Genomic DNA, 20,302 nt, shown 5'->3' with positions numbered 1-20,302 from the left:
ACCAAGGATAATTTGGAAAGTTGGAATTATTACCTTTAGAGTACACATGGCAAATGTTCATTTTATCTTAAAGGAAATTAACTGCTCCCTTAGTGAGAAACAGCTCAAATGTTAGATGGCTCCAGTTCAGCAGAAGGATTGAGCACATTAACAAGCATATAGTTCTCCATGCTATGTCTATTTTGTAGAGTTGTGCAAACTGATGCTGTCCTAAATAATCCAGTTTAAGGTATTGTTAACAACAAGTATCTCCATGGTGTAAATAAGTGGTGTTTTTGAAGTCTGCTTCACACCATGTTTAAACAGAGCCTAATTTAATCAGGTTTCATATATAATGCAAATTACAGATTTCACTTGATCTTTGCTTGTAATTTTTTTTTTTTTAATGCTTCATTTTTGACATGGTATTGCTCTGATTAGTTGCTACTTACTCTACATTGCTCATTAAAATATCTGATTAATAGAGGGGTAGAATTGAACAAAATATCTTTGCTAAGAATACTGAAACCTGTTTTTCTGTCAAGAACAATGTAAGAACTGTTTCCCATGACTTGCATTCTTGGCTTACAAGGTAGAATGAAGAAAATGAAATCAAACAGGAACCTGTGCATTGTGAGGACCATCTTGTGAATATGAAAAGTGATTTGAGAAGACAATGTAGATCACAATAAATGTATATACAAACATTTAAGGAAAGGGATGGAAGGAAGAAAAGAGAAAGCAGATGTTAATTTTTTTCCCCACTTATCTCATTTTCCTTTAACTGAAGAATGCAGCCATATGAATGGGAGGAGGAGAAGGAATTGGACTTGGAATCTCAGGAAAGGCTGCTCCATGGAAACTGTTTGGAAACAATGGGTTTCCAGGCAGTACTGGAGGAAGCAAAGAAGCAATAGTGGTTGATGTGAGCAAACCCTAATTTTATCTTTGCCATTTGTGTTTTTCCCGTGAGGAATCGATCGCGTGTTGCAAGATGGTGCTCTTCATAGACAGTGAACCTCTTTGTATGAAAAAAGTAGGGAGCACAGGAAGGAAGACAAGGTGTATCCTAAAGCAAGCCCTCCAGCTGTTGATTGCTAAGGACTTTCTTAGATTGGATAATATTACTAAACCCCAAAGGTTCTGACATTTGATCTGTGTTTATAAATCTGTGCACCAAATAAACCCCATTTCTAGTAAGTCTTTCCACTTAGCCTTTCACTCTTGAAAGACCTCTTTCCCATGGGTCAGGAAGTGAACATAGCTTCATTCCCTTCTCCCCTTCAGAAAGGCCATTTGGGCCAGAAGCTTTGAAGACTTGGTGGTGGACCAAAATAAGTACTTCCCTTGAGAGCATTAAATTTATGGTAATAGTGGGCTGGTGTCCCTGTTGCCTCGGTCAGCCTAGCTGGCAGGCCACCTTCCCCTGGGAAGCTCTGAAACTGCTCTCTGGCCTGGGGGTGGTGGCAGGACTGCATGTCATTGGTGTAGGAAGAGGAACATGGGCTCTGGCATCTCTTTTCTGCCTAGCATTACCTGTTAGCCAAACTTCAGCTGGGTCTGAAGTCTCTTCAGAATGTCCTTTGCAAGTGATGTGGATGTGAAAACAAATTTCAAGAATATACCATGGCTGTATTACTTTATCAACATAAAGAACCTCATGCACATGTTTTGTGGGAACGTACAGGACTGAACATCTGAGAACTGCATGATCTGTTAACTTCCTTGCTGTTTTATACTGTTAAAAAAAAAAAAAAAAAAGAAAAACCTAAACCAGGATAAATAATAACAGTTCACATATCTCAACAGCAGTTAAAAATCTACTGTGGATTCATATCTCTTGTAATAAACCTGGTATTTCAGGACAAAAAAAAAAAAGTTATTAAGGTCATAAACATCAAATGAAAATCTATAGAAATATAGCAAGTAAATGTAAACAGATAATTCATTAATAGTTATGACTTTTTATTGGAAAGATCTGTGAATAGCAGTGTGGTTGTTTGATTTTTTAAATTTTTTTTAAAAATAAAAGGAAAAAGATCTGTGTTGGGAATTTCACTTTTGCAGCATCTTCTCGACAGATCAGGGTCTGAAAACAAGGACAACTTGATAAATCATTGCAACTTGCTCTTTAAATTTTGACAGAAGCTTGTTTCATGCTCTTACCTACTTTTTTACACAAAAATTAGAAAGAAACTGAAGTCAGGAAAGAATAAATAACATCTGCATCTAACCAATTGTGGTATTTTGATGTGTAGTATCACAAAGCATGTTTCATTGACAGTTAAATTGTTCTCTTAAATTCCCTTCCAGTGTGTATCTGTATTTTTTTAATTGGAAAAACAGTAGTAACAAAAGCAGCAGGTTGTATTGTAATGTTATCTAAGTGTTCATCTAGTAGGTACCTTACACATTTTTGTTGTGTTGTGAAATTACAGTGAGAAACTAAAATGTGTGCAACGTTTTGGGAAGGAGAAGAAAGCCATTGATGCTTAAGAAGTTATTAAAACATTTTTGAGTGAAAGATTAGAAGCCCAAACTAAAAAATGCCCTATTTTTGTGACTGGAATTCTGTATCTGACATTTAACTTATTTATACAACCTGGGAAAATGAAGTGTAAGCTATTAAACAAATGATACAAGTGTTGCTAGATAAATAAGACTATTGAAAAAAGAATCTGAAATAGTATTCATTACTCCTATGGGGAAATGTATTTTGTGCTTAAAGCAGAGGAAAAAAAACCAAGCAAAACCAAGTTTAGCTAGTGATCTCTTGACTTTTTCCAATAAATATTTATTCAGACCTTAACCTGAAATAGGACATGGACCAAGAATGTCTAGAGATTAAAGTGTATTAACTCTGTGTTCTTGAACTCTGAAGACATGAAGCTGCACTATGGGGATCTCACAGACAGCACCTGCCTGGTGAAGATCATTAATGAAGTCAAACCCTCTGAGATTTACAACCTGGGAGCTCAGAGCCATGTCAAGGTGAGTAACCTCCTCTAGCACTGAGAATTCTGAATGTGTGGTGGTGGTGTTGGTATATTACCTTGATTACTTTAGACTGCAGCATTTATAGCCATTTTAACAACTGTTAACTTCACCAGGTAAACACTGCTTTCAGTCACGATAGTAATGTTTGCTGTGGTGCTAAATTACTGCATGAGTTTGCTACTGAATATATATTAAGATGTCAGAATAAAAAAGTTTAAACTGCCATTGTGAACAAAATCCATGTTTAAAAATCTGGTTTTTCTGTCACGTGAAACAACTTTTGCTGTAGGCTTTGCTGCTGATCAGTCCTAGCTGAGAAATTATGCAGTGCAGGCCAAGCAGTACTTAAAACAACATTATTTGGTTTGTTTAATATCAATACATTTATCAGAATGCATCACTTTTAGAAAGGCTTTGCCTATACCAGTTCTCATGCAGGCAATATTCTTTGAAATATTGACCTACAAACTGGGAAAACAGCTCTGCTACTACTTGCAGTATTACAACACTTTTGGGATTTTGATTACAAAAATCAAGTTAGAAAAACTGGAATAAAAAGAGCTCATTAAAAACTAGTAATTTGACCCTGGCAAGTACTGCTGCATCAAAAGGATAGAAAATGAATAGTAGAGGCAGTAACTTTGTGGTTTACATTTATTAAGCTACATTGCTTTAAAAGGTCAGTTTACTACCAAGTGACCACTATTTATTCCTCATTCATACTGCATGATTACAAACTGAAGCTGATGTTCAGGTAGCAAATTGTCATTGAAATAAATTGTGCATCAGTCATATGTCCTGTCCTTACTGTTTGCAATGTGTAAGCATTCTAAAGTGATAATATTCCCTGGCCTCTCTGAGGTAAGAAGTGTGCTTTCATTTGAGCCTCATGAGAATCAGTTTGGCTTTAGTTTTCTAAGTAGGCCTTGCCACAAAAGCAGCGTGTTGCTCCTATCACTCTGTAAGCCTTGAAACACAGCAGGAGGAAATCCCATTGGAAGACTGCACTTATTGACGACACACAGAGCGGAATACCGGCATGAAATGAAAATGATATTGCTTTTAATTTGCTTACATGATTGAATTATCTATGTTAAACATAGGTCTGGTTTATTAGCTCACATACTGCAGTATAACAGCAGGGCTGTATGAGTCTAGGGGCAGAAGATGGTCCAGAAGATAACTGAACTGCTGCTTTGCAGAGAGAAATCTGAGCCAGCAAGCTATGCTGGGTATTTTCAGTCCACAGCTAGGTGTCCCAGCATCCCTTTTCTTGAATTGATTCACTGTATATCAATCTCTGTGGAAATTACTTGTCCCACTTAGTTTGAGACTAGAATGTTAGTACCATGCTAGCATCATCTGTCTCCAGATGCCTGCTCCAGCTGCCACAGCTTGGTGGCAGCATTGGGAGGGCAGGAAGGAAGGGGTATAATAGTGGTGCTAGTGCTGCTGCTGCTATAGATTTTTGGATGATTCTGCCATGGGATATGGGAAGGATTATTCCCCAAATGCCTCACTGCATGATTAGCTCGGTTAGAGCATGGGGCTAATAATGCCAAGGTTGTGGGTTTGATTCCCATATGGGCCATTCACTTAAGAGTTGGACCTTCTAGGTCTCTTCCAGCTCAAACTATTCTGTGATTCTGAGCCAATGCAGATCTGGCACTGAGTCTTGGCTTTTGGAAATCTAATGTGTCCCGGAGGACAATGAAAATGGCTCTATTAGAAGCTGGCCTGGATGCAGCAGGCTGATGCTTAGGCAATGTTAGCAGTCCCACTGGAAGTCTAGATGAACTTCTTCAAGGTGTGCTTGCTTCCTAGCATCTCCAGTAGTACTTCTGTTGTTGCAGTTGAGGAGAGAAGGTAGGCACCCCGAGTCTGTTGACTGAGGTGGCTGGGGGCCTTGACTGTGTTATTGGCAGGACTTACAAACAGTCCAACAGAGTTTACCATTTTAAAACAATTCCCAGTGTTGAAAGAGGGAGTAGAACTTGACCATCTGTTCAGGTGAATGTCGTCACCAGAGACCTGAACAGCTGTTAGCATTAAACTGTGGTTATATAAACTTACTGGGTTTGCTTGTGTGCATCATGTTTGGAGAAGGAGGGAGAAGAACTTCTAATCTTAGCTTGCTTCACATTCTGGTCACTTTGAACTGGTGACGTCTTCAGGATTTTTTTGGTGGTGTTTGTATTGGCTTGTGTTTATGCAGAATAAAGTTTTCTATCACTCTCACTTCCAGTTAGTTTATGTAGGCCATGCTGAAATGAAGGAAAATAAAATCATAGGAAGTTGATCTGGTTTCCTGTAGGAAACCAATGAAGATGAAATTGGTTCTTGGAATGAACCCACAGTAGTCTGGGAAATACTGTCAGAGAAGACGTTTTTCTGAATCATAAATAGTGAGGACTGTGACTCATAAAGTAGGTCACTGAGAGGCTGATCTGATCTTGTACATGGGAGAAAGTGAGAGAAGACTGAAACTTGTTCCTTATTAAAAACAGTAAACTTCACAGAATGATATCATCAGTAGGAACAAATTATCCAGTGTGCATTCCTGTCTGTTTTGGTGAGAAACAGGGATTAGCTCTCTGCACCGTGGCTTCACCATGGGATGGTCAGAAAACAGTAGCACATTCACTTCATGGTTACTAAATAAACAGTTCAGCCTCATTTTCTCTATCCAGTCTTTATATGTGCTCCTGCTTTGAATTTTAGTTCTTTGGGAATCTGGTGAACTGACCATGTTTTGTTTTTCATTTAATTTGGTTTTATGGGTGTTTACAGTATATCGATTCTAAATAATTATCTGTCATTTTATATAGTAGCATGCAGATGGCTTAATTCAAATTCTGTTATCCATAACTGTATATTCATATCCCTCCGTTGATATGTCTTCAAAATCAATTATCCAAATGTGGGTTGTCTAAAATGATATAAATGTCTCTTCTTGCACAGTCTTTCAGAGGAGGCACAAACACAGATATAAAGTTGTAACTATTTTTTCTTGAAGGACAGATAATCTCATCAGTGTTTGACTGCACTCTAAAATTTTGCTTATTTGTTTTGAGTTGTATTGAACTGGTGAAGCTGGCAAGTATTTTTTGACAAATTCCTAAATCCAAAAGGCAGTATAACCTTAGTAAAAGATACCTTGCTTTTAGCACGTGAAACTTTTTCAGCATCTGAGCAGTTAAATGTTGACTGGTTTTATGGCTATTGCTGTCCTAGTAGACACATATTAAATAGCCTGGTCCAGTTTAGGTGTAGTGCATAGATCTTCAGAGCCCAGGGAGGAAAATTCCAACTTATGCAAAAGTCTGTGCTCACCCTTGGCTCTTACTCCATCCTGAAGTTGTAGCTTGCATGCTGGTTGGTGGGAAAGTGGGGTGTCTACCGAGAGGGGAAACTTGAAGTGCACAAGCAAAAGTTTACATCATATAATTTCAACAGAGTTGTGGAATGGTTGAATTTTGGAAGGGACATCTGGAGTCTGTCTAGTCCAGCCCCATTACTCAAAGTGGAGTCATCTAGAGCAGGTTACAAAGAACTTTGCCCAGTCAAGTGTTAAGTAGGATGGAGATTCCACCACCCTCCTGAGCAACCTATTTCCTCACCTGTGCAGTTTCTTCACTCTTGCAGTAAAAATCCAGCACACGCCACCACAAATTTTTTCATATTTTTAAATGGCACGTTTCCTGTATTTCAATTTCTGACCATTGCCTCACCTCCTGTCACTGAATACCACTGAGAAGAGTCTGTCTCAGTCATCCTTCCCCATCCCACTCATCAGGTGACACATCAGAGAGATCACCCTCTGAGCCTTCTTCAGGCTAAACAACCCCAGCTCTTTCAGCTTCTCCTCCTATGACAGATGCTCCAGTCTTTCAGCCTTTTGTGGGCTAAGACTACCCTGACCAGTTCTTCCTTGACTGTAATTTTCTGTTCATAGCATTCCCCTTGTGAGCTGTTGAGTCACCCACGTCAGGTTATCAATGCCCTCCAGAAACCTGGCTTGCACTTCCTGTGTTGTTCCCACAACAGATACCAGGATGGTGAAATTCACCCATGAGGACCAGGATATATGAGTACGAGCTTTCTTAGATTATCTGAAGAAAGCCTTATCTACTACTATGTAACATTGTAAAGACTGTTTGCATCCCCAGACTCCTCGTGGTCTGAGGAATATGAACCATAAGGGAAACAGGTCATCTTTTTCATTTCCTATCACAGTCTTTTATGGGATGCTTCTTCCTGTAGCTGTAATTGTGGCTGTGATAATTGCTGGGGGGAGATGGTGCTGTGCAACTTTATAGTAAAAAAAGCAGTGTTTGGAACATGGCGTGGAAGCGGGCATCCTCCTGTTTAGTACACAAGTGAATCTGCTAATTAAAAATATATATTGCTCACTCTCTCCTGCAGGTTTTATCAGTGATGTTGTAGGGGCAGTACTCTTCCCCCATCACTTTTCTAACCCTGCAGATAGTGTAGCTGAAACACTGAGGCAGTCTCACATGAAGACATTATCACTGCACATGTACAGTGACTGCTTAGCTATGAACAAAGTCAAGGCGTTAAATAACAGCATGGAACTGAGTACTGAAGTCTGGGTGCAGAGTTCTGGGATCCTTTCAAAGTCTGTCCTCATGCTGTTCAATAGCCAGGTTTGGGAATGTGACCTTCTTACAGAACAGTTCTCTATTAAAGCTGGAAACACTTCAATTTGTTTTTCCTTAGCTTCACGTATCTCAGTAACACTGAAGCTAAACAGCTTCTTCTGATAGCTGTCATTGTCTATTTGACAGATTAATTCTGAAAATAATTCTTTTTGCCCTGGAGATGGGTTTTGATAATGTGGTCCATGTGTTAAACAGGAACGCTCCTCTAATTTGTTGGGTGGATTTTTTTTTATCACACATGAGTATCATTAACAAGTAAATCTTAATGATGCTACTTCTGTTTTTATGTGCTAACTGTATGTACGCAGTTTGGTTCTGATCCTGCAGTGCTTTCTGATGGCAAAGAATGGTGTTTGTTGTTGTTGGGCATTTAGACTTCTTAAATTTTTCTTTTTTTATTATTTAATACAATATTGCTTATATGAAACTGGAGGCTAAAAAGTTCAAGCATTTAATTGTAAAGCTTTGCCAGTATTGCATTAGTAACAAAGCTTATAATTGTTCATTACAGCTTGCATAATTCATGGTTTATGTACTGTACCTTGTGGTTCTTATCATTCAGTATGCTGTTATGTTATAGCATGGGTTTTAAACTTATGAATGTCACAGAAGCTCACAGCTTCTGAGAAAATGAATGGATTTTTTGTATGTTTTATAGAACAAGAATTTTGGCTGTTCATTGTAACAAGATCTAGTCTAGTTAATTTTAAAGAATATTAGCAATACTCTGTAGAAATGTAGTACAACTTATTCACAGGAAAAAATACGCCTAACAGACCTTAATTTCATGCCATTAGAGAATTTTACAGCTATGCTTTATAGAATATTTTATTGTCTCAATATGATATCAAATTGCTTCTATTTTAGCATGTATGGCTGTTCAATTTGTTAGCCAAACACTGAGTTTCCAAACCTGATTTTTGTTATCAGGCTATATTTATGGAGCCTACTGCCCGAGGGTGCCACTGATTAGCGTAGGACCCCTGCGTGGGCCTGTGGCCCCACATTCTGTGGTGTGCTCGGGTACCTGTCAGTCTCCTGTCATCTGGTTACTGGTGGTGGCAGCTCGTAACACCAGCCTTGTGAGCACAACCTCGCTGGAAAATTGTTCTATTAACCAGCAAATACTATATTTGCACAGGGGTTTAGATGGTGGGGTCCTGGTCCTGAGGCAGGACAGTTAGGCTCTGTGCTGTCAATACAGAGGAATAAAAACTAGCTGGGCTACCTTCTATCCTGCAGAGTGTTTCGGTGCTTTTGCTCATGCTGGTATTATACAGGGTATTTTCTTGCAGGGTGCCGAACTGTCTTAATTTATTTCAGCACACCCTTTTAACTGCTTTAACTTCAGAGTGTTGGGGTTGTTCAGATACTTTCCTGGGTTTTGTGCAGGATGCTGTGTCCTTGTGGGATGGAGTGCACCAGAGGGCAGAATAAGCCTCTTGAGTGATTCTTTCAAATTCTTATATGTGTTGTTTTGCTGTGTGCACCTTAAACTCTTTAAGTAATCTAATTCCTTTTGAGTGGTTGGGTTTTAGGTAGCTTTACACTTAAAATATTTTGGGCAATGTTTTTAGTATAATATGTGCAGTACCTGTTCGAACAGATTCTGTGTGGCCTGGAAGGAAAGGTAATTCTAGTAATAGTTAACAATTGGAATTATATATGTCTCTTCACTTGGTCCACTAAATATTTATGGCAACTTTACACAATCTGGTAATTGCAGCTTGTATTGTCAGACTAAATATATTTAAAACCAAGTGTTAGTAAAGAACTTAATGCAACTATTAATTTTATTAAACAGATTAATAGGTAACTATATGTATTATGGCTGCAAATGTTATGAATACATAAAAAGAACAATGGAATAATGCACTCAGTGGTACTAGTATTTATTAGTAAATACAAGCATTAACAAATTGCTCCCCAAACCAAGTGCTATTTATGTTAATACCAATTGGAAAATTAAGGCATTATGTTTATGGGTATATTTTAATACTACAGAAGAATTCTCATAACTTCTGCTGCTGGCCTCTGTGCCCTCCTATTCCACATCTCTCATTTTCTCCTTATCTGCACCCTCCCTACAGCAACAAAGCCCCTCCTTTTCTCCCTACTCTTGCTCTGAGCTAAGGTGTTCTTTCCCTCTCTATAGAAAAATGCACAAGAGTTCATATGCTTTTTTGAATCACAGTAACATTATTTATAATTTGTGTGAAAAGCTTGCTAAGTTTGCGCTTTTTTAGTGTTTCATTTTGCTGTTTTATCTTGTGAATCATTTCCAGGGTAAATGCTGAACCACATTCCTACAAATATGTTACTTAAGTGTATTGGGAAAGCAACCATGTAAAAAAAAAAGTAGTACTTAATCAGGGATGTGAAAAGGACCAGACTGAGCCCTGAGACAGGACTTTTCCGTATGGTTTAGTAATTAAAGAGCAGAATGTACACTGTCGTGGATCTGTAACTGAAGATTATGGATTCCTTTAGAGGTTTTTTGCGGCTTCAGCGGGTGTCTCTTGCATGATATTTCACGAATGCAAGCTGGGGACCTTTTTCAGCTGCTGTTCTTGTGTTGTGCAGTCACATACAAAGCAGGCTGAATGCTGTGATGAATGAAGTGGTGTTTATCTTTGTGACCCTGATGACGGATAAAGTACCACCTCCTTCATCTCATGCTTTGTGTGTGGTTTCTGCTTTGAGGCTCTGTGATTTGATTTCCTAACTGACTTCTGAATTTTAAGTCTGGTGTAGTGAAGGGGGACAGCTGGTGAATCCATGTTCGTTCAGCACCATGGCCCCCGTTAAGTCTGGATACCAGCAGAAATCAAGCTCCCTGGGAGCTCTGCTGCTACATAATTAAATTGAAAATTTTAAAATAATTGCTTTAAAGCAGACTTTATTTAGAGCTGGCCTATAAATGGAAGTTTGTTAATTTGGATTCCCTTTTTAGAAAAGAGTGGTATATCATAAAATTCTACTTTTGTTTGCAATAATCAAATCTCTGCTGTTATTGTAGCTATTTTTTTTTTAGTGCAAAAGTGGTTTCTGCTTCTGGGCATGAGCAGGGAGGAGTGATCAAAAACTTCCCTGAGAGTTTTCTTCTAACAGCTGCTGCAAGGGAAGAGAAAGGTGGGGGAAAGGGAAGGCAAAACCAGCTGTGGCATTCACAGCGTTGTATTTCTTGTGTCAAATAGATGGCAGCAGAGAGTTGTACACAATGCAGCAGCTCCATCCTGTAATGGGAATGGGGGGGAATGACACTTCAAGCTGACTTGTATCAACTGCAGCCTTGAAAGACTTGTCATTAGGCATAAAATAGGGAAGAAAGCTACTATTGATAGTGCAGGCGCATAGAGGATGAAGAAGGGTATGAGATGCTATAAAGTACTGAATTTCTGGAGTAGTCCCAGGTGGCAAAACTTAATCTTTTAAGGTATGTCATCCACTCATGCAACATGATTGAAATCAGCTAACATAATATGCATGTCAAAATAAAGAGACAGAAAGAAAAAGAAAGTATTCACAAGTTGCAACTGAAAGTGATATACAGCTGCCTTGGGGTACTGTAGGAGTTGGCCAGAAAGCCTATTTTTTAGTTAAGTGAGTTAGAGAAAGGAAATGTCAGTCCTCAATCAGGCAAGCATTCTTTGGTAAGGTTTACTTAAATGTCAGCATTCTTAGGAAAAGAGCTGCAGTCTGTTCTACTCTTATCCCCAAAATTAGATTTGCTATTAAAATGGGTCAAGCTGCAGATCTGTCTCTAGAAGTGTTTGATTAAGAAAACTAGACCAGGGTTTGGCTTAGTATTATTAAGTGCAAAATTAATGGCTGCAAAATAGCTGCAGTCATCATAGGCATTAACATATTTTGTTGTATGCTCATCTGCATCTAAAATTTTGGGGTAGGGCGATCCCAAAATAAAAGGTGGAATTGAAGGCTTTGATGTCAGTGATTGCTCAAGCCCTCAGATTTTAAGATGTCATAGTAGAAAGATAGAAAAGAAGTGGAGAAATTATTATTAGTAGTAATTAGTATAGCAACTAATATCTTAGTATAGCATGATAGGTCTAGAAATTATGTCAAGGCTAGAAAAGTCAATATGGGGTGTTATCTTGAATTTGTAACATATTTTATTTCTCTTACAGCTCTGAGTGCAACCATCCTGGCTGAGCATTAGCTTTACTGTTTATATTTATGATAGACCTCGTTAAGGGTTTACTTTCTGTAAATGTGCTTTTTAACCCAGCTGCCTGAAAAACTATTGCAGCAACTTGGGGATACCTGGCAGGTTTCTGTTTTGATAAGAACTTGTTTCTCATATAATTACGTTTCTTTTCCTCAGATTTGATATTTTAGTGATCCATTCACCCTCTTCATCAAGCTATTAAGAAACCCAAACCACTGTGTAATTTATTTTTTATGGGTTTAAAGAAAATTATATTTTACTCACTTTGAAGTGTTGCAAATCGTGCTAGCTGCTGCAGTTTACTGAGCTTGGAGGGTGACACAGGTCTGCAAGAGTGTAGGTGATTTTCAGTATCGTTCATCATACCCTGTGGAAAGTGTTAATGCAATAGCTCTGACTTTCAGAGCTTTTTCACTGTGCTTAAATTACTGCTCATGCAGAAGAATGAGCAGGTCTGTGTGTGTTTTGGGGTTTTTATTCATTTTCTGGCTTTATTATACTTCAATGTCTTAAAGTGGCAATTTTAAGAAAAATCCAGGTGTAACAATTATATGCAATATCTGCCATATGAACACCAGCCAAGCACTGCTATTAAATTAAGGAAATGCATGTGATTTTTTGGATGAGTAATAATATGAAGCTATTTTAATACACTTTTTCTTTTGCTAAATGTTAGATTTGTTATATAATTTTAAATTTCTTTTTCCTTGTGTCTCTGAATATGCTTGCATGGAGACATATTAAATTCTTGGAAGAAATAACATGGTTGTGTTTTTATATTTTTACAAACCGTTTACTAAGTTGCTGTTCTGAACACTAGAAATGGAAGCTATGAAAAATCTGTGACTATGCAATAATACATGAATTGCACTGATTGTCTAGATGAATTACATTGGCAGAACAAATGCAAACTTTTAAAATAAGCAGTTCCAAAACTCGCTCAGTAAATCTTCTTGGGGCTAAATGCTACAGACTGCTGTTGAAGCCAAACCTCACTGAAATGTTTGCAAGGGGGTTGCTGGGGAGGGAGGGGTGGTGTTGTCTCTTGCCACTTTTCCATTGAGGTAAGGATATTAGCTTGAATGACATCATTTAATTTTCTCAATTTTGAAATGGTGTATTTGCATAACAAAGCAGTATTTCTTTTTTTCCCTTTAGTTTCATTAGCACTGTCGGGGTGTATGTGTGTGTGCATGTTTCCAGTCTCCTTGCTGAGTAACGCTAGATTTGTTCTTTGTTCTGTGCAAGTTTGGCTTTGTGGTTTATGCAGCTTCAAAAATGTATGTATATCCTCTCGACTTCCTTCATCTGTGGAAGAAATGGGCTGTATGTCTGAAAGCTTCTCAGTGTTTTACAGGCATGCAAAGCAAGAGAAATAAAGGATTTTCTGCAGTAAAATATGGTTTCTTTTCTTTTCTTAGTGTGTAAAACAGCATTGAGAAAAGTTAAATCACACAAAACATTTCTGTGAAAGAACTGTTGCAGTGAGATGTGCGCAGTCAAACTCACTGAACCTCTATGATTTAGAATGGCTGTGTGGCCAGGAGTGACAGAACAGAGATCAATTCCGCTGTTACAATAATCCATGGGCACAAGTTTCTACTTTTCCTTGAGCATTTTAGAAATTGAAGGAAGAGGAAACATTATTTGTTTATAAGTTACAGAACTGTAGTGAGACTTTTTTTTGCTACTTCATTATTGTTAATAAATTTTATGGCTAGGAAAAAGTGAAAGTTGTTATTTTGGGATGTTTAGGATCTCTTGATGTTGTGTTCGATTTTATTTTTATAGCAAAAATCTTGAGGGAACCTGTAGATAATATTATATCTTAACTGAGTGTCTCCTGTGAATGAGATGATTGTTTGCTTTGTAAACAGTGTACATCTGGTATTTATTGATACTCCATCTGAATTAGGAATCAGGACAGTTTAAAGACTGTTGCTGCAGTTTAATCTTGTTGTGATGATGCTGTGTTACATTTTATAAGGCAGGAAACAGTTATTTAGGAAATTTCTTGGTTTTCTTTAGACACTGAAGAACTGTAACATAGGAACTTATCCCTGCTCGTGCAAAACACTCGGATCTGGAAAGAAAGGATATCTTGATCAGTGTTTGTGCTCTAACATGCAACTTGTTTTGTAGAGGTTAGGTGTGTTTTATGTAATAGCTGATTATTTGGAAAAAGCTTCATTTAAAAAACAATCCACTACTGTCTGCCCTTACATTAAGAACTCCCCGATTTCAAATAGTTTTTAGTGCTCCAGCTTTTCGAAGTGGAGCTGTATTGAGCATCTTTGGTGATAGACTTGGACTCCAAAAGAGTAACTACAGCAACAGGAGTAGTCTGGTGGTTTATCTTCCTATACAACTATGCATACGAGCTTTCCATTACCCTCTTTTTCATTAAGTATTTACCAAATATATTGGCTTGCATAATTGAATTGTGAATGTCTGAACTGCATTTTTCCTGTAAGTATGTGATGCTGAGAAATAGCATTTTAATTTTAGCCAGACGTTCTTGCATAATATTGCTTCATGGTGATGCAATTTCACTGGCATAGCATCAGAACAAAGACTACAGCATCAAACAAGGATGTAAAAACAAATTAAAGGATGCTAGAAGCTTTAAGCACTGCTTTAAAGGTTTTAATATGCTTAATACTCTTGAATTTTTTTTAGGCTCTGTGTGTGTTTGTGTAACAAGCTGTGAGTTCTGTGGAGCTTTTCTAATTTTATATTGGTGTAATATTTTTCCTTTGATTTGTTTCTAAAACTCCACTGTGGCAAAGAACATCCTCCAGAAAGTATGTATTTTAATTACAAGGCATATGCAACCTATGTATTTAGTTAGCTGGGCAGTAAAATTTAATTGCAAAGCTCTAAAAAATGCTCCTGAAACATTGCATACATTCAGCATACCTAAGTCTTTGGAGCTAGTAAAAGACTCAGTTAGTTTACTAAATGCACATTATCTAAAATCCCAATTCCACTGAAAAAAATAGATTAAAACTTGTGTTGAGTAGAGGATAATGTAAGATGCTGATTTTTATGATACTGATCTATACTGTTATCTCTTCCATGTCTAAACTTGAATTACAGTAGCAGTCTTTGTAAGTTTATCTGAAATAAAAGGTATATAATTCTTCCTGCAGATTTCAAAAGTTACAACTTAATTGAAACAATGCAGTATGTAAATAGCTGATAAATGAGAATTACTTTCAAAAGTACTATGTAGGGAATTCTGTAAAACATTTCAGGTTTGTTTTGTTTGGGTTTTTTTCCATGTACTAGATGTTCCTGAAGCTGGTTGCAATACTTTTAATGAAAAAAAACTGATTGACTTGCCATGAGGTGTGATCTGAAGGCAACTCAACACCACTGGCAGGGGTTCTTTATAATGCCTGGGAGTATTTCATGCTTGCAGGTTTTTGCTACTGTACTCTGTCTAATACTTTGATTTTGTTCAGCTACCAGTGTTTCTAGGTGTTGTGCATTTTCATTTAGTCACATTTAGATGCACCATTACTGAATGCTGCAAATTCCAGTGAATGGTTGCATTTTATAATGCAACTACTGTATATGTTTCTGCATTATATTATTTTAATAGCTTATAATGATAAGGAATATGTATTAGAAATTTGGCCTGTAAATGCTGAATGCTAATTAGGATTTAAAAGATCGTCATACAAGTCAGTTGGAGACAAACTTTGGGTGGTTTTCAGAGAATCCGCCTACTGTTAACTGTGTTTAAATTGTGTAAGTAGTTTATTACTTGTAATTCGTTGCCTTACATTTGTGGTTAAGGTACTGAACTAGAATTCCTCTATAAATATTAGTGTAGGGTATTCTTTATTTTTACTGAATAAATCAAAACAAATGATTTGAACTTTTTCTCCAGTGCTTCAGTTTAAAATAAACAATTGAAAATCTGACGATTAGCATCAACTCACATTGAAGTCAAAATTTCCCAATAACGACATGCAACTGATCAATAGAAGTTATTTATGATAGTATCAGTGTAGATTTAGCAATCTAGGAACAGTAATATTGTTGCAATTTAATGGTTGAAAAGTCCATGTAACAGTATCTAGTATGAAAACCTGTCCTCATTCACAGGGCAATTTTTCCATTGAATCAGTGGTTTCCTTAATAAAGCTGAAATATTTTTAATCCATGAATGGTTTGCTTTAAAATAAAAGAATAGGGGGGAGGGGAAGCAAAAGAAAGTTTAATATAGTGACACCCATTGATAAAACAGAATTGCCTGCAATATATTATCCTCTCTGTCAGCAAGTATAGATTAAAGTTGACTTTTCTAAGCAAATGCTAATATTTTTATAGGAGGGGTATCTTTCTTAATGATATGTTACACGTGCATATTTACTGTTAGATGCTAACATGTTCACAAAGTGCACTGTTAACAAAGTGAAACGTGGCTTTCTAATGCCATGGAGTATAAATAATTTGAAGACTTAAAGGTTACGAGGACAATATATTGAAAATGTAATTACGTTTCAAGGCAAGGGAGCAATTGAAACTTACTTAAATGTACTTTAACTTTTAATTTATGGTTAGATTTATTTTTTTTATATAAGCTGGCACTTTTGGTTTTGTGGGGTGTGGAAGGATGAACACTTTGCCTTTAATATTTGAAGAGGAACTTTCTCCATAGTGTCATTAAATGTTATGAAAAAAAAGTCACGAGTAATTTTTAGTCTTTTTGAAGTAGCTTTCGTTCGTACGCCTACGAGTTTGAGAAGAACATCTCAGAGAGCACGTGGGTGTGAGTGAATTTGGCTGTCACTAGACACCTTTGAGGTGCTGAGGTGCCCTTGGGTTCGTTTGTGTGTTAATCTCTACCTGCTGTATTGAGTATGTGGCAAGGCCTCCAGCACAGAGGATGCTTCTCCACGTATCTTCCAAGCCCTAAGTGGGCTCTGCTGTGGTTGTAACATCTCTTCTGGACAGCAGTATTGTGCTGTAACGTCAGGCCATAGTTTAAGTGAAATAGTTAAGTGGAAGTATATATTTGATTCACTTCCACTAATACTAAGCTTTCTGATGTGCATTTTCTTAGCTTTAATTGGACTGGTATTTGCAAAGTGCTGGTGGTGGTTCCTGTAGGTTCTTGATCTTCATGAATTAGTGCTAATTTTTTGCTTTCTTTAGCTTTTTGCCTGTATGAAGCAATCTGTACAACCTGATTATATTTACATAAAATCAGAAACTATATACTCACTAAATTAAATCTGCTCATCTAAGATATCATTTTAGTCAGTATGCTATAAAATTGTAGTTAAAAATGTTTGCTATAAATGAGGGTGGATTAATTTAAAAACTTGAGCACAGATGATGTTTTTTTGTAAGCATAGGCTATAAATAAGGAGAAACTTAAGTTTCTAGGGTTTTTTTTCGTCAGACAATCTATGGTGGCCTGGTCACATTTTCTTTTGTCCACTGAAATTGTTATTAGTACATGTACTGCTGTCTTTGACTATCCTTTTACATAAATAGAGCCAGTTTTAAAACCCTATGCTTTAAAAATGATTGAAAATAAGAGGGCAATTGGGAAATAGTTATTTTTGTCAATGATTGTAATTTTAAGGATCTTCATGAAATGGTAATTCTCTGACAGGATTCTAATTATTATGTTTCTCTTAACATGGAAACATATAGTAATTATTTTTAAAATGCTGTGTTTTGAATGAGAAATCGTTTGCCTGACAGGCCATGAAATCTCAAGGCTACACGAACTGCACTCCTGTTTTGTACTGTTTATCTGATGTATGTTATCTCCTAACTAATTTTTTTTCTCTTCCCTGGTTTGTTTCATTATAGCACTGTGTGAGAAACTGTCATACAAAAGATGTTTCAAATTATTAAGAAGAGGATAACAGAAAAGAGTGCTCTGTTAACTGTTTATTAGATTGTTATTATTAGATACCACATTTCATCCATGTTGAACTGCATCATTATAAGGCTTGCTTGCATTGTGTGGCACAGATTAATTACTTGGAATATCATCAAAGGTATTTTCTGTATGTTAGTAATGCTAAAGATTTTAAGTATTTGTCATGTCATGTGCTAAATGTAATGATAATGATACAAGTGCAGTAGATTGGGTGTTTTATTACATACTAAAACTTACCAAGTTGAAGTACAAAAGCCAGACCGAATAAATTAAGCTGTTTCATCTTTTTTTCTCCTTTTCTGTCACTTTTTGATTTTTGTTCTTTTTATTTTTTGGATGGGTGGTAAGCATGGGGAGTATGTGAAAATATTACACTTTGGAACTGATTTAAAGGGCTTTGACTAAAACCATCTGTTCCCACCTCCTAATCTTCAAGTTGCTCTTGAAAAATAGGCCAAACCTTATCCCAGGGGGGCTAGTGGATAGAACTATCTACAACAATAATAAGATGTAAAAATACAAAATATACAGATACTGAAAGCTCAGTGATCTGCAGCAGTTCACTCTTGCTTCTGGTTAGTTTTTCAGGTCTGAATTCCTTAGTGGGAAGGGGGATACAGGATACACATGGGAGAGAAGTCACCTATTTGTATGTTAAACAGAATGAAACCAGTAGGATGAATTTTGCAATCATCATTATCCCTGCCCATAGTGGGGGGGTTGGAACTAGGTAACCTACAAGGTCCCTTCCATCCCAAACCATTTTGTGTTTCTACTTTGACAAAAATTGGTGTTCTACATAAACCTGCTCTCAGAGCAAGTTAGGAAAGTGTTCCATTATCTCATGTTTAGGACTAAGAGTGGGTATCTGAACACTACCTTTTTTTAAAATAGAAAATCATAAATGCTCTGCAAGCATCAAAGCAAGACTCAGTGTGGGGATAATGCTTTCTGAGTGGTGGTTTCATGCACAAAACCCCCATCAACATCCTGTTATACATTTTCCATGATATGCCTCATCACTAAATAATTCTGTTGCCAACAAGGTGGTTTTAAATGTAAATGGAAGCTCCTTGGGGCTAATGTTTTGTGTCAGTCTTCTTGAATCCATTTGGAATTCTTCTGAATATAGTTGCAGGGACCAATGAGATTATACAGGTAGAAATACTAGCCCACCTCCAAAAAAACCCCAAAACACCACCAAAGTTAACCCCCCCAACAAAAGCAAACAAAACCCCAAAACAAACAAAAACCCAAACAACCCCTCCCCAAAAACCCAAAAAAAACCCAACCCCCCCCCCAAAAAAAAAAATCACAACCCAAACCAAAGCCAGAACATTAACCCCCAACAAAAATGCAACCAAACAAAAAGGGCAAATGTGAACAGCACCATTCTGCAGGTTTATCTGTCTAGTCAAAATCAGCTTTCAGATAAAGCAGCTGGCAAGAACAGTATAATTAAAAGATGATGGAGAACAGAAAATACTTTTTCAGGGTATTTGTGTTTTGTCAGATTGCTTAAAAAAACTAAAGTTGCATCAGAAGATTGTGCAGCACGTTGCAGGCGCATTCTCAGTTACAGTGATTTGTGACCGCAGCTCGCTGTAACTACGCCAGCACAGAGTATGCAAAAGCTGAAGCTGGCATAACTTTCAGAGTTATGTGAAGAGTGTCTTCACCCTGAGCTAGATATTCCTTTTGATGCCAAGTCAACTCTGAGAATATTTGACTTGTTTACTAAAGGCATATCTGGGCTTCATCCCGAGAGACATGAGCCTCACCTTTCACAGGATGAGTTCTGTGACGGCTGTATGCCCACAGATCATTAGGTACAGTCCTTAGGAAGAGACAGATCCTAGACTGTGCTATTTGCTCCTGGAAGAGAAAAGTTCTCCAGGAACTTTTGTTCTTGAGGAACAAAATTTTTGAATTAAATTCAATTTTTAAAATGAAAAAATGTGTACATCTGTCAAATCTGAGTACAAGTTAGCTGTAGGCTTATATAGTCCCCTGGCCAGGAATGTTCAGTTGTATTTGTATGTATGTAGATATGAGGAAGGGAAGAAGGCCACGGAGGTGATGATGGTTGTGTATTAAATAAAATTATGGAATCAGAGTGGTTTAGGTTGGAACAGACCTTTAAAGGTCATCCAGTCCAACCCCTCTGCAATAAGCAGGGTCACCTTCAAATACTCCAAATTTGGTTGAATATTTTAAGTGCCACCTGATTTTTTTTTTCTTTTTTAGCATGCATGGTTACTGTCACAGAAGATTGTGGAATTATTTTTTCCTGTATGTTTCTCAGGTATTGCTCAGAAGAGGAAGATCCCAAGCATGCAGAAGCTTGCGTGCTGTGCAGCTGGTGTTGGTACCTGAGCAAAATATTGCTTCGATTCCTTCTTACAGCTTTTAACACAGCCTGCTTGCTGTAATGCTGCTATGATTTTGGCTTTCTAGTTAAAACAAGCCAAAACAGAAACTACAACCTCCTCTGCAGTAATACAGGAATAGTATTTTTCTCATTGGGTTTTTGTTAGGTTGGTT

General features: G+C 37.2%; 1 protein-coding gene across 2 annotated transcripts in view; it reads left to right on the top strand.

Annotated features, from left to right (window-relative positions):
* GMDS (GDP-mannose 4,6-dehydratase) overlaps nucleotides 1-20,302 on the top strand; it is a 414,967-nt gene that overhangs the window by 66,087 nt on the left and 328,578 nt on the right. For both annotated transcript variants that reach the window (XM_032116667.1, XM_032116660.1), the window contains exon 4: nucleotides 2,861-2,970. In XM_032116667.1, the coding sequence (XP_031972558.1) occupies nucleotides 2,861-2,970 (110 nt within the window). The remainder of the gene's footprint in view (nucleotides 1-2,860; nucleotides 2,971-20,302) is intronic.

This window comes from Corvus moneduloides, chromosome 1, assembly GCF_009650955.1.
Source record: "Corvus moneduloides isolate bCorMon1 chromosome 1, bCorMon1.pri, whole genome shotgun sequence".
In the NCBI taxonomy this organism is placed as follows: Eukaryota; Metazoa; Chordata; class Aves; order Passeriformes; family Corvidae; genus Corvus; species Corvus moneduloides.
Note: the sequence above shows the minus strand (reverse complement) of the source record. Positions and strands in the feature narration are given on the sequence as shown.